The sequence below is a fragment of the Exophiala oligosperma genome, assembly GCF_000835515.1.
Source record: "Exophiala oligosperma strain CBS 72588 unplaced genomic scaffold supercont1.1, whole genome shotgun sequence".
Taxonomy (NCBI): Eukaryota; Fungi; Ascomycota; class Eurotiomycetes; order Chaetothyriales; family Herpotrichiellaceae; genus Exophiala; species Exophiala oligosperma.
The window spans coordinates 2,895,179-2,909,137 of record NW_015622818.1 but is presented as its reverse complement, the minus strand read 5'-3'; the positions used below and the strand labels follow the sequence as shown (position 1 = coordinate 2,909,137).

Below are 13,959 nucleotides of genomic sequence, written 5' to 3'. Positions count from 1 at the left end.
ATTTCCTCAAAGGTACCTCCTGCTTGAGTCCGGAGCACAATCCCAATTGTGTTTTCACCGCGAAGTGGTCCGGATACACTCAGGTCCAGTGACTCCAGTGGCCTTTGTAACCAAAACTTTGCCCCGAGGCTTGTTGCTCCCTCAATTCGAGCCGCGTTGCTGCGCTTCCGAGGACATTGGCATCCTGTGGACCTTCGGCTTCGCGAATATATCCCAGCTCGCAAGATGTGAAAGCAACCTTTGGTTGGGCCTTGTAGAAGGCATCAAAGTCGGGGTGCAATGCATCCTTCAAGGTAGCCACATTTCCGCTGGAGTGCAGCGCGTCCCAAGGCTTGAGGCAGCTCTCGCTCTTGCACGATTTGAGCACCATCATCAAGGCGTCCAGGCGATGAATGATCTCGTCAAATGGACGACCTCGGAGAGAGTATGCCGCAGATACGTCTCGATCGTCGAAGAGGTTCACAAGCTGCCCGGGATCATTCTATGGAATCTGGATCAGCATCTGTGGGTGGACGGGATCCGACGGAAAAGAGAGAGAGAGAGAGAGAGAGATGGGAGAGCTTACGATGGAGTCATAGAACTCGTGTTCTCCAGTACAGTGGACAGAGTAGTAGAGACTATACCCGTCACCTATCAAGCGGAGGCCTTTATAGGTGTTGTTCCTGATCGCCCCTTCGAAGCCCCACTCGGGATTGTAGTCATCAGTGTACTTGCCCATGGTCCCCTCTGGGACAGCCCGACCCCAGAACTCGATGTTGACATGTTCCCAGTTCGAAGTATCTTGTGCAGTCTCATCTGCAGAGAGAGGGATTGGACGCCCATCGAAGTCCTCGCGTGACTGTCCCGCCAGTTGGAGGATGGTAGGAGACAGGTCTGTGTGCGACGTTACGGCCTTGGTCACTCGGCCAGCTGCGACCCCCGGCCCTCTGACAGCCAGCGGGATATGGATGTCGGTGTCGTAGCCACATTCTTTCCCAGGGTGCAGACCTTTTTTTTGCTTCGGTTAGCCACTGCTCGTTATCGAATCCAGGTTAAGATGACCTACGATGTTGCGAGATGTGATATCCGTTGTCTGTTGTGTAGAATATGTAGGTATTGTCCAGAACTCCTTTTGCCTCCAGCATCTTGACCAAATTCTCAATCATCTCGTCCACGGGCTGCAAAGACCGCAGGCGTGCACGCTGGTACTCGTCGTTATAGGCGACCACGGTATCGTTCAAGAGTGGCAAGTTCTTAACCCAGGAGACCCCTCCTTGCTGTCGGCAGGACATTAGCATGTCAGGTAGTGGTCGCTCATCATCCGCTTACCTTTTCAGGATTGAAGTTCTTGTCGCGTGGTATTTTGTAGTCCTTGAAGAGATGCTCGTGCCGTTTAGCATACCTCGGGGCGCTGATCTCCCATCCACCTTCCAAGCGGACATTGCCATGCGACGCAACCGGTGCAACCGTCAACATCCAGGGCTCTTTGTGCTGCATGGCTTCATTCAGGAACCCGTAGGCTTTCTGTGCTATCACATCCGGGCTGTACTGTCCTTCGTAGCTGACGGGGCGTTCGTTGTTCCGGGACATTCGGGAATGGTAGTATTCGTACGTGTACGGGTCAAGGAGGAAATCACTGCCGTTGAAGCCTCTGGCTCGTGGCTTGTCGTAGTTGTCGATATGATGGTGGTTCCAGAGTTTCCCGGTATAGTAGGTGTTGTAGCCTGCATTCTGCATCCACAGCGGTAGGTAGTCGTCGTTGATGCCCTCCCTCAAGATCTTTGGCCATCCACCTGAGTTGTCTCGGCGTAAGCTTTGGATGGTGTAAAACTGAATCATGTCCTTGACGTACCGTACGGAGGAAATACATCTGTCACATTTGTGTTATGGGCCGCTCTTCCTGTCCACAGAGTCACGCGTGATGGGCAACAGAGCGCCACGGTGCAGAAGTGATTGCTGTACAGAGTCCCTTCGTTGAGTATGTACTTTTGTAGAAGAGGCATATGTTGCTATCTCCCGCATTAGTCCACTATAATCTTCCTCGGTGTCATAGATGGGCTTTTGGCATACAATTGATTCCATGTGCCAGTCTTGATCATCCGTCAAGATGAAGAGGATGTTGGGCTTAGTTGATGCCACAGCAGAAGCAGCCGTCCATATCGATGCCCCGCCCACTATCAGAGACTTGAAGAAATGCATATTTTTCTCAAATTGATTTGGTCATATGGTTCCCTTGGGAATGGAAGAGCTGCTTGCAACCGTCAGAGGAGGACGTCGCCCTTTCATATGTAGTGAGTTCACGACCGAATCTTGAGCCGCCGACTTACCCATTGTCCAACGTGCTCCATTTTTCCAGATTCTCCACATAGACGTTGAATATGGAGCTTGGATCTGATGCGCGCGACTCTATATTTCCTCTTCATGCAATGCCGCATCCCGAAGGTCTCGCCGAGCAATGCCGACGGCAAGCTTCAATGCTTTCACAAGTTGACCGGTAAGGACTCTAAGTTGACCAGGGGTAACTAATTGGATTCGGAAGCGACTTTCCCAGCGGCTTGGCTGGGCTGGTTGTGACCTTGAGCGGAGACGCCTCCGTATTTTCAAAATCTATATGGTGATCCTCACAAAAGTGCGCTGAGGGGTTCAGGTAGTCATCATGTTCCAGAGAGTAATAGGTACCAATCATAGGTCACAGTAATGCAGTCTAACGAAGGTATCGTCACATCAGGTGATATTTCCAAGGATCCCTTTATACATATCATAAGTTCTGTCTACTTCAAGTCCAAAATTCGTGCTATTCCCACCACCAAGTGTAAGCCACCATGAACTCCGTTCATACATTTCCCCGACTACCATCCCAATGAAGCACATGAATCCACAAACCCAGCTTTATATTCTTGTTGTCATTGCAAGACGCTGCCGTCAAGGCCTCGTCGTCGGGGAGAGGTGTAGCAGTGAAATTTGCGCTGTCGACACTCGTACAGAACTTTTGTACCACCAACAACTGGGGACTCGGGGGCCAAGTTGTGGGACGTTGGCCGACTCAGGGTAAAAGAAGAAGAGAAGTATAGTAGGCGTTAGAAGTAGAGTTGTTGCTGGAAGCTGGACTTTTGCACGTGGTATGCCTGTTACTTCTCGTGAGCGAGCATGTGCCGCACCTTCTAGACAGTGATTCTTTGCCTTTGCTACCTGCACTGCGAGCACAGAGTGGACAACTGGCGCTTGCTCAAGATGGTAACTGGGTGGAAAACGTTTTGAGGATGCGGACATTGCGCTAGTCCACCTCCGCACAGTAAATGGTTCGAATGTCCTCGGATACCGGCACAGAACTCGGCACGGGTACCGAGCAGGCTTACCGAAGGGCTTACCGAAGGGCTTACCGAGCTGCAGAGGACAAAGTGAATCTCTACTCTTTGCTCTGCGGTAAGCGAGAGCCCCGACATGGGGCGAGCAGCACGCGAGCATGAATACCCTGCCCTGGCTCGGCGACAGATCCGGGGTAGTATGGGGAGGCAGAAGAAATGCAACGAGAGGCTATTAGGGATTGAGGACCAAGGGCTCTCCCGGACACTCTGCGAACTGCGTCTCTCCTCCCCACCCGTCGTTCACCAGCTCTTTACCTCTTGCTGGCAAGGTGTAACGAGAACCGTGTTTCCTGGATCGAGAGAAGAAAGTCAGAAAGATTTGCTATCTCGCTCTCAACCATCTTAATCAACGCAGATGGGGAGATAAATGCTGTCTGTCTAGATTCGTCATAGATCTCAAGTCCTCTTCCATCACGCTCATCATCTCAGAAGGACAGACCTTCACCGAAAGTTTGCATGCTTGTTGAAGGCACATATCCGTCTGTAAGACTTTCGGGGTCGAATAGGTTCAAGGTCCAGTCGAATTGATATTCTTTGTCCCAGGCGGCAGGAACTGTGGTCTCTGTTGAACCCTCGTGGCCTGGGTTCATCGATTCGATCGCGTCAATGATGTCCATTCTGGGGCACATGGACGTGGGGAAAGGGAACAAATCACAGACCAATCTGTTCAGGACAGTGCCGTCGATTTCATCGCGAGTGTACTCTGAGCAACCGGTTAGATCCTTGTCGTTAGGGACTACGGTCTGATTTGGATGGCGATTTGACACTCTCCTTTCATAGAGACGATCTAGACTGATTTGTAGATTGTTTGCTTGAGGCCACTTAATCGCCATGGCTTGCAGTCCTCGACGCAGGATATCCAATTCTTCTTCAGCCGTATCGTCTGCATAGTGACTTCCGGATAGCGCGTGAATTTGTGGCAGAGATGCGATCGAAATATACCAATTATGAATAGGTAGAAAGAGTCCGATCTCCTCACGATAAAGTATCTCTTCGTAGAGCCTAGCCATACAGGAGGAAGCGACCAACACTGCAGGGTTAGTGATAGAAGTACGCACGGCCCAGCCACAGAGGTGAAAGAACGTGGCGATGACCACAAAGTAGTGAATATGAAGCTCATAGACTGCTCGTTGATAAAGTCGTTTAGGGTTATTGCCACTGTACAGACGAAATTGGTCCGGAAGCCGATCAATCCACTCTCGCATTGAGCGTAGAATGTCGTACGCGGCCTACACTCATATGAATCAATATGGCGTTCAATATAATGAGATTAGAGAGAGTTTAGATCTTCCGTGTAAATATCGAGACAAAACGATTGATTCGCATGAAACCTACCTCGGCACCTTCACTTTCATCTTTTCGCCAGTACACCTCGAGCATTCTCGCTCTAAGGCAGTTAATTTTGGTCAATTCGACAAAGAGCTGGGAGTTCGCGTCGAATTTGTCAAAATCCTCAGGCGTCAGCGGCCGAACATGGAAATCATGGGGCCTAATCATGCAGGGTAATCCGAGACCGCATGAGTACGACTTTTCCATGGTCTGTATGCGTAAGGTCAGTCTAGGTTCTGACAATCCAACTTCAGAAAATCAGATAGTCTGAGCGTCTCCTATAAGCTTCATCCGGACTACTTACATAGAGGTACCACGCTATCCGGCGTAACACCCGTGGTTCCCGAACAGTCTCATAGGTTTGTTCGCGATGTAGACCAGCTTGAAATAACAATCTGGTAGCAATGCTGAGCCAATGATAAGCACTCTCCATGCTGACAACCTGCATAGGCGTCGTATTCCAACAAGAGATCAGACACAGCGACTGTAGAATGATGCGTAGATTCTTTTCGTGGTTGGTCATAAGTAGAGTTTTGACTTTGATATAAAGGAGTTCACAGGTCGAAAAGTACTCAGAACTCATTTGTCGCATGGAGGCCCCCGTTAAGCAAACAGCTTGAACTAGGAGAATTGAAAGGTGCTGTGATAGATGGGCTTGATCAACCACCGCACAGCGTCGGTAGACATGTTCAAAGTAATTACTTTGGAGTGCTTCTTGCATGAGTGGTGGTGGTAAATCTAGGGCTCCGCATAGTTTTAGGTATTCGGCCTGTAACTTACGTGACACTATGGTCTGGTATGGGTGGCTCAGTGATGAACGCGAAGCATAAGGGATGATGGATTCTCTCATGTCGGCCAGGTTGGAGGGCGTTAGGTCATTATCGCAATCGCCGTCGCCATCGTTATGCTCATTAGCATTTTCATTACCTGGTTGCTGTTGTTCTTCGCCTCTGCTGACACAGGGTTTTTGGTGAAGAACATTGTTTGATGTTTCTCGAATCTCGGCCCATCGACGGTGACGCAAAAACCCTCGCGCTGACAGCCTTGGAATGGGATGGTTGAGCTCGCGCGTCCTGTTGACGATTCAATCATATCAGTCGGGTCGTTTATCAACGCAGCGGAAAAATCTCACACCACCTAGATGCTTACCGGCATCGCTGACCCAGACGCTGACAATTACTACAAGCTCCTCCAGCCTGCTGCTGCAGGTCACATTTTACCTGAAAGCCGAAACGTCAATGGAGACTTCCCCCATTTCCCAGAGACATGCCGCTTACTTTGCGAGAGTGGCAGGCCACACATACGACTCGGGCGCGAGTGCGAGGCAATCGAGGAGAGATGCTGCCTGCGTCCATGAACGCTTCGTTTGTCTCACTGCTTGGCATGGTCTCTCTTTCTTGCTGCTGGATAGGCTCTGTCGCCGCTCGCCCGCAATCACAAGGTATGCTATTTGTGTATGGGCTCGTGAACAGGATGATGAAGTGATAGACTGAATGAGTCGATTGCAAGGCAATTCCTGATCTATGAAGGATGCAATGTAAAGGGAAAAACAGGCAAGTCCTACGGGGTATGAGGGGAATGAGTGACCAAAGAAAAGCCAAGACTCATCGAGCATAAGAGGAGTAAAAGCTTCCTTAGGTGATTCATTCAATGCCGAGGTCGGTAAAGGCTGGCAAATCGCTATCGTTATTGATCGCTGAAGGCCTCTGGATCTTTCTTGTAGTGTGGGGACTCACGCGAAAACGAGGGCAATCGCCCTTCGAGGCCTCTCCTAAGAGGTGAAAGGTTGAAAGGCTAGAATAGAAGGCCGAATGAGATTGGAATCGTGCTGAGTCTAACAAACAGTCAGGTCGTGTTGAACGGAAAGTCATAGCGATCCGCGGCGTACTCGGTCGATGCCTGTCTTTATTTTACAAGTTGACACCTTGTACTGGTCTCACGACACTCTTTTACAGGCATCCTATGTAGTCACCCTTTCGTCCTCTTCTGTCCGGAGGAGCACTTGTTGTTAATGCAACTTCTAGGGCTTCTGTCTAGACCCATTGATGTCCTCTTGTGGGAGTCGATGCGGTAATGATGAAGGCCTCAACAGGAGGGAGATTTACGCTCCTTTTTACTATATGAATAGATAGAGAACTTCCTCCTAGTGGGCGAGCACAACCTCCTCAATACATCACATTGGACCCCCGACCATCAATTGACCTAGTTTACTTGCCGTCTAACACACAATATGGAAACTGTAACGAGCGTGGCCTACTTTCTACGGACTACTACCTGTGATCTATTCCATGTGGGAGTGCAATACTTCCTAAAGTACGGAGTTACTCCTCCACGAACAGTCAGCCCTTCAACACGCGCGTAGTCCTCGTTTCGTACGAAAACAAGCAGGTTGGCCATCATAGAACCAAGACATGGACCGCCTCTCCCCGGGGCCCTCAGCACCTCTTCGATCTTCGACCAAGTTTTCACACTTCACCACTGCTTTTGTACCAGGCTTTGGGGTCCTTGGGTGGATTCAGAGGGTGTATTTGAAGTTCGGGAGTCTGGCTATGACACGCTTTCCTTGCGTGACCTGCCTGTTTGCATGGATGAAATAGACCACCATGGAGCAAGTCAAGGTAAAAACGATCCCGCTCGCTCTGTGGACCACATCAGTCGACGCTCAATCACTGACCGGGAGATGGCAGAATGTCAGAAATGGGACAAACATAGGTCACTTACACGATACAGGCTATCATTCCGGGTAAGTATTTCGGAGCATCTTGTGATCTAAACACCAAGGCACCGATGATTCCACCGAGACCTCCGGCAGATACCAGGACAGCACTGCAAAACATCCGTGTCCAATGGCCACGGATATTGTTGGCTTGCCACGCCATGACGGCCGGGATGTTGGAATTGCATCCCGCAGTGACGAGGAAAGCACCGAAATACTGCACACCCGGAGTATGGGTCCAAGAGAGTAGGCACAGCCCGACAATAGTTTGAACGGGGTTCCAGAGCAGAACCGGGAATCGGCGGTGGATTTTGTCGCAGAGCCAGCCTTCGAACCACATCTGAAGACCAGCAAAGATGTAGGGGGGAGTGCTCAGCAGTTGGGCAACGCCGGTGCTGAAGCCAAGCTCGCGGTTCAAGATCTGTGGCAGAAAGTAGGCTACCGCGTAGGCGGGCATGGTCGAAAAGCTTACAACAATTGTCTCGTCAGTACGGCGATCATCCTGGGGCATTGCGGTTCAGAAGCATGTATACAATACGTACCACCAGATCATCCCATAACCCCAGACTCTCAAATCCAAGGCCGGTCTCAAGAACCTGGAGAGCTCAAACTCCTGGTCTTCTTCAGTGTCTCCACGGTCCCTTTCAACCCGTCGAAGCATCATCGTCGCTTCTCTCTGTGTGAGGAAGTTCCACGCCTTGTGTGCGTTCTGGGGATAGTCAACGAGTAGTACAAAAGCAATCCCCGCCACGACGATTGTGAGAAGGGCCTCCATGATGAAGATCCATCTCCACGCGGCGAGCCCACCGACTCCCTTCATTTGCATGAATGCATAGGCGAGAACACCGCCCAACGACGACCCGCCCAGGCCAATCATATAGTAAATTGCGTATCGCTGATGGACTTCGTCTAAGGGGGACCAATGAGTAAGTAGAGATCGGAACATGGGGGGAATCGAGATCTTACAGCGTGTGTACCATAGTGACAACAAGTATGCGAGAGCGGGAAAGAGACCTGCCTCGAGTATGCCCAAAATGATTCGAAGACCAATGAGGACGGTCCAGTTGTGCACAAAGCCAAATCCCTTGGTTTAAAAAGTCAGATACTGCGGTCAAAATGTGGACGATAGCAAGTACACTTACTAGCATAACAACTCCCCAAGCCAATGTGATGGTCGGTAGAGACCATCTGAGTCCAGCTTTGCGCACCAAGTATGCGCAAGGGATCTCGGCGACGATATATGGTGCGAAGAACGACAGCACTATGATAGACTGGGACTATTCAGCGCATCTTCTTAGTGGATGAATGGGTCTTGCAGGGTACTTACGTAGCGAGTTCCGACGGTAAGCTCCAAATCTTTGGACATTCTTTTGAGGCTCAATGTTAGCGACGGCTTTTGCTGTAGTGCGCGAAATCACACAGTGAACGTCCGACGGAAATACAAAAAATGATCCGACTCACCCGGCGATGTTGGCATTACTTAGGTTCGACCTGTCCAAGAGGCTGATCATGACTAGGAGAGCGCATACGGAGATGAGGCGTCGATCGACCTTGTGCCTCACCTTGCGTATTTCGTCTTCACTGAACTCCTCATCTTCAATGGGCAGCCTTTCGATCGTTTGAACTTCATCCGCAATGGTGAGCTTTTCGTGGTATTGAGTGGGCGAAGCCTCCGGTGCAGACATGCCTTTGAGAAGAGACGGCCGGGTGCTATTGCTTTTGCGGCAACGTAAGGAATCGTTTGTTAGGGGCGACTGAACAGAGGAAGGGTTGGAGAGCAGGTTTCTTTTACACTCTTAGCCCAGCATGTCTCGATCCATCAACTCTTTATACAGGAGACCCAGAGCCCATAGAGCATCTGCAAGTGGTTGCCAGTGCCATATAAGACACAGAATCCGGGGAAAGAGGACGTGGGGATCTCCACAGAGCTTGGACAAATCTAGACCTCCTTGCCGAATGAGCTTATGTCGACCTTGCCGCTGCTGCCGCTGCCGATACCGAGCAGTGCCGAAGGCAATGGGCAGTTGATGCCAGGCTCTTTCTGAAAGTTGAAGACGATATCGTGGAAGCCTTTGAGAGATGTTTAGGAAAGCTCACGGAAAGCGTGCCGAGAATTGACCAGCTATGCTCTCCTCATGGAACTTGTTCACCCTCCCTTCGTGCCAGTCTGCCGTTAAACGGCTGCCACGGCCGCTTGGCCGAAGGGAACAGCAACAATGGGCTTCTTCATGATAGAAGCCTCTCGGCGAGGAGTCTTTCTTCTGCGACAGCGAGACGGGTGAGTCGGGTAACGGCACCTCGCCCGCTACGTCGAGCTCCCACCGAATCTTGAAAAAGGGACGCAGTCCCAGGTAAAGGCACTCCCTCACGTCGCTCTGGTCACGGATGAAAGAAGTTCCTGGACAGCCTTACACCTCTGACAAGTGAGGATCGGGCGATGACTGGCGGCAAGATTCTGTCGCAAACATGTCGACGAAGCTGGGGAGCGATCCAGTAGTACAAGTTTCGGACGTTAGCAACAACGACGAAGTGATATGCGAAACAACGCCTCTTCTGACCTCCTTTACGGATCCACAGTTACGATCGGTAAGATGGCATCAGCGGTTATGCTTGGGAGATATCACTCATCGTGTATCCAGGGGTCGATCAAAACCACCCAAGAGGATGAAGAAAGACAACAGGATGTCGAAGAGGGCAGCAAAGAACAGGACAGTAGATCTGTTGTCGGCATAATTTCTGTTCTACTCATCGGTAAGTTGCGGCGGCGAAGCGAAATATTTGGCGCAGAAACGCTGATCAGTCATGAGTCTGTAGGCGTCTTCATCTCCCAAGCCGACAGTAGTCTTATGTTAGCCACATATGGACGCATCTCATCAGAATTCAACGATCTGGAATCTGGCAGCTGGCTGATGATCAGTTACATGCTAGCACAGTGTGTCGCGCAACCGTTCGTAAGTCTGGGTCAAAGTCATTCCTGTCTCGAACTTGGCCGCTAATGCGAGGTCAGTATGGAAAGTTGAGCGATATCTTTGGGCGGAAGCTTTGTCTACAAGTGTCGTATACCATATTCGCCATTGGCACCTTAGGCATCGGCCTGGGCCAATCCCTGTTCCAGGTTTCAGCCGCTCGCGCGATGCAGGGTTGCGGTGGTGCGGGCATGGTGTGCATGGTGTCAATCATCCTGACCGATCTTTTGCCCGTGCATGAAGTAGCGGTATACCGCTCCTACGTCAACATCATGCAAACTGCAGGGCGGAGCTGTGGAGGATCAATCGGCGGCTTACTTGCACAGACGATCGGCTGGAGATGGTATGTCGCATACTTTCGAATCCTGACATCGAGAATGAGCTGACACGGTTCTGCAGGGCATTTCTAGGCCAATGCCCAATCGTACTGTTTGCTCTTTGGCTGGTCGGGAGGCGGCTTCCTGCTTCCACCCAGGAAGTGTCTCACGAAACAAGTATGGCGGCCAAATTGAGACGGATTGATGTTATGGGAGCGGTTTTCATGAGTCTGGCCATATCCTCCACGCTCCTGGCTCTCGACTTGGGAGGCCAAAAATTCCCGTGGACCCATCCTACCATTATCGTTCTTGGGGTGCTTGCGGTTACAAGTGGCGCTTTCTTTATTCTCGTGGAAAAATTCTGGGCAGATGAACCTCTTTTTCCACTTCATATCATGACACACTATACCGTGGTCAACTGCTACTCCATAATCGCACTCCAGAACTTGACACAATCTGCGGTAAGAAACCCCGGTTGATCTCTTGCGAAGATGAACTGACACAATTTCGACAGCTTATGGTTACAGTGCCGTTGTATTGGCAAGTCGTCCAAAAAGCCAGTATGGCAGAAGCCGGTTTGTATCTTATTCCCGCCATCGTAGGCAATACTCTGGGTGGGCTTCAGACGGGCCGACTGATCAAGAGGTAAGTCGAAAGAAAAATGTATGGGTTTCTTCGGCGATTGCTTATATGGATATAGATATGGTCGTTACAAGATTCATTTGATCCTAGCGTCATTACAGTCGATTGTGTGCTTCGCCTCCTTGATCGGCTCTTGGGATGGACACAGTAACTTCTGGTCAAGCCTCCTCATCTTTTCGGGCGGCCTTGGGACGGGCATTGCTCACTCGGCCGTGTTTGTGGCGCTTGCAAATGGCGTGGCTGTTGAGGACACAGCAATTGCAAGCTCAGGCTTCTATCTAAGCGGAAATATTGGCTTGGTCAGCGGCATCAGCGCAGGAAGTGCTATCCACCAGATCACTTTACGCCGTGAACTGCACCGCGTCCTCGAAGGACGTGGTGATGCGAAACAGGTATCCATCCGCACCGTGCATCTGAAGTCACAACTTGAAGCTAACACTGAATCTCAGATCATCAAAAAGACTTTGCAAGACATCGACTTCGTGCAGAATGCCAGTGACAAACTTAGACAGATACTAGTACCCGCTTACGTTGCGAGCTTCCGCGCAGTCTTCTGTAAGATCTCCATCTTCTTCTTGGTGAAGGAAGTAATACTGATTTGCACAAAAAGCTCTAGGTTTGGCGTGCGCGGGAGTTGCTCTTGTCTTTGGTGTGTTCGCCCGCGAAAAGCGACTCGAGGAAATTCGCAAGTGATTTTGGATGTACGTTGCCGGCACATGATCCCAGGCGGTACAGTTCATTCTTTACTAGAGGACTGGGTTGAGATAGTGACAGGTTCAAAGCAGGATCATTGCAGGGAGTATCTTGAACGGCTGGTTCAATAGTGTGGTCCATCTGACTAGGGATAATGCTGCTGATGAGCTTTATCAATTTGGCAGTACCACATATGCAACACTGGTTCAAGGGCCGAGCACAAATATGAGCAATGTTGAGCCTCGGGCAAGTTGGCACTTTTAGACTGGGATAGGTTGTCAGGATGTAGAATAGGTCCGCCGTGCATAGGCTGCCCATATAGAATCATGAACCCCTTGGGGACCTATCCAACACTTAGTTGACATAATCAGACGTCTTGACGGTTTGTTAGACTTAGCACATGGGATCCTGCAACAATCATTCGATTCTATATTCATCTATGTTGGCTTTACTAGTTGTAGAGGTGCACTCGGCGTGCAACAACAAGGGAATATCAATAATCGATCAAATCTGAACCAACCAAATGTTGAATATTGCAAGGTGGAGACGACCTTGGCTGGTGCGTAGAAAAGTGAGTAGTGAGAAGGAAGTGTTTGGAAAGGTTGGGAAATAAAAAGGGGTGTAGGGACTTGATAGTGCAGCATCTACGCACGCAAAGTTGTAGTCCGTTAGAAACATCTATTGTAGGCATTCAGGCAAAAGCAAACCTGGGCACTTAAGTCTGTACGTCGCGTACATTCTTGTATACGACGACGATCTCACCGAATACTTTGGGTTAAGCATCCCTCATATAGAATAATAATTAATCTCAAGGCTTCAAATTTGAAAGTTATCTTAATAATAAGCGCCTATCAAGATAGAATAGAAAAAATGAAAGGGGTAGTGACCAGTAATAAAAGCTATAAAAAGAGTAGTCAAGACTAGCAAAGAGGCTTAACTTGTAAAGAAAGATAGTGGCGAAGTACGCCGCAGGGTGCTATCTCCTTCTGTTCAACATATTTCCCTCACGCAGATAACGTGACCCACAATGGAAGACGTTATCGCAACACTCATTCACTCACTCACTGAACGCGCAACCCGCTCATGACCCCCGACGACGCGCCCTGGAGAAGCGGGGTGCCCTGGTACATAGCGCACTGACCATTGTTGAGGTAGAACATGGAACAGTTGGAATACTGCGAACAGTACTCGGCGCAGGTACCGTAGTCGCTGGTCGGCATAAAGGCAATCGACTGCGTCGTCTGGTACCACTGGCCGCATTCTTTGTTGAAGAAGCTGCCGTTGCTGGTTTCGAAGCGCGAGGCCTGTGAGGCGCAGTCTCCGGTCGCCGATGGGATCGTCCTCGTCGTCGTCGTCGTCCTCGTCGTCGTCGTCGTCGTCGTCACAACGGTTTGGGTTGTCGTTGGTGGCAGGGTGCTGGATGATTCGATGCTTGTAGTGTATACGGTCGTCGTGATTATGGATGTAGTGGGTTGCACACTAGTCGTCGTGACAATGGATGTAGTACTCTGGACGCTAGTCGTAGATGCCTCAGAAGTAGTTGACGTCTCAGAAGTTGTAGAGGTTGTAGAAGTCGTAGAAGTCGTAGGCGCCAGAGAAGTAGTTGACGTCAGAGAAGTAGTTGACGTCAGAGAAGTCGTAGAAGTCGAAAAAGTTGTAGAGGCCGAAGAAGTTGTAGAAGTTGTAGAAGGGGTAGAAGTTGTAGAAGTTGTAGAAGGGGTAGAAGTGGTAGAAGTCGTGGAAGTTGTAGAAGGGGTAGAAGTGGTAGAAGTCGTGGAAGTGGTAGAAGTGGTAGAAGTGGTAGAAGTTGTAGAAGTGGTAGAAGTTGTAGAAGTGGTAGAAGTTGTAGAAGTGGTAGAAGTTGTAGAAGTTGTAGAAGTTGTAGAAGTTGTAGAAGTCGTGGAAGGGGTAGAAGTGGTAGAAGTCGTGGAAGTCGTGGAAGGGGTAGAAGT

The 13,959-nt window shown here is 50.1% G+C and overlaps 2 protein-coding genes across 2 annotated transcripts; both read right to left on the bottom strand.

Annotated features, from left to right (window-relative positions):
• Positions 1 to 79: 79 nt before the first annotated feature.
• PV06_01006 (uncharacterized protein) lies at positions 80 to 2,178 on the bottom strand (the record flags this gene model as incomplete). The annotated part of the gene is made up of 6 exons (XM_016401583.1): positions 80 to 481; positions 566 to 987; positions 1,046 to 1,256; positions 1,309 to 1,772; positions 1,832 to 1,988; positions 2,050 to 2,178. The coding sequence occupies 6 exons, from the start codon at positions 2,176 to 2,178 to the stop codon at positions 80 to 82; spliced, it is 1,785 nt and encodes a 594-aa protein (XP_016268636.1).
• A 1,591-nt stretch (positions 2,179 to 3,769) lies between these two features.
• Positions 3,770 to 5,646, bottom strand: PV06_01005 (uncharacterized protein; the record flags this gene model as incomplete). Its single annotated transcript, XM_016401582.1, has 3 exons — positions 4,978 to 5,646; positions 4,680 to 4,883; positions 3,770 to 4,573 (listed from the first exon to the last, which is right to left on the bottom strand). The coding sequence occupies exons 1-3, from the start codon at positions 5,521 to 5,523 to the stop codon at positions 3,770 to 3,772; spliced, it is 1,554 nt and encodes a 517-aa protein (XP_016268635.1). The 5' UTR covers positions 5,524 to 5,646.
• Between the last annotated feature and the right edge of the window lie 8,313 nt (positions 5,647 to 13,959).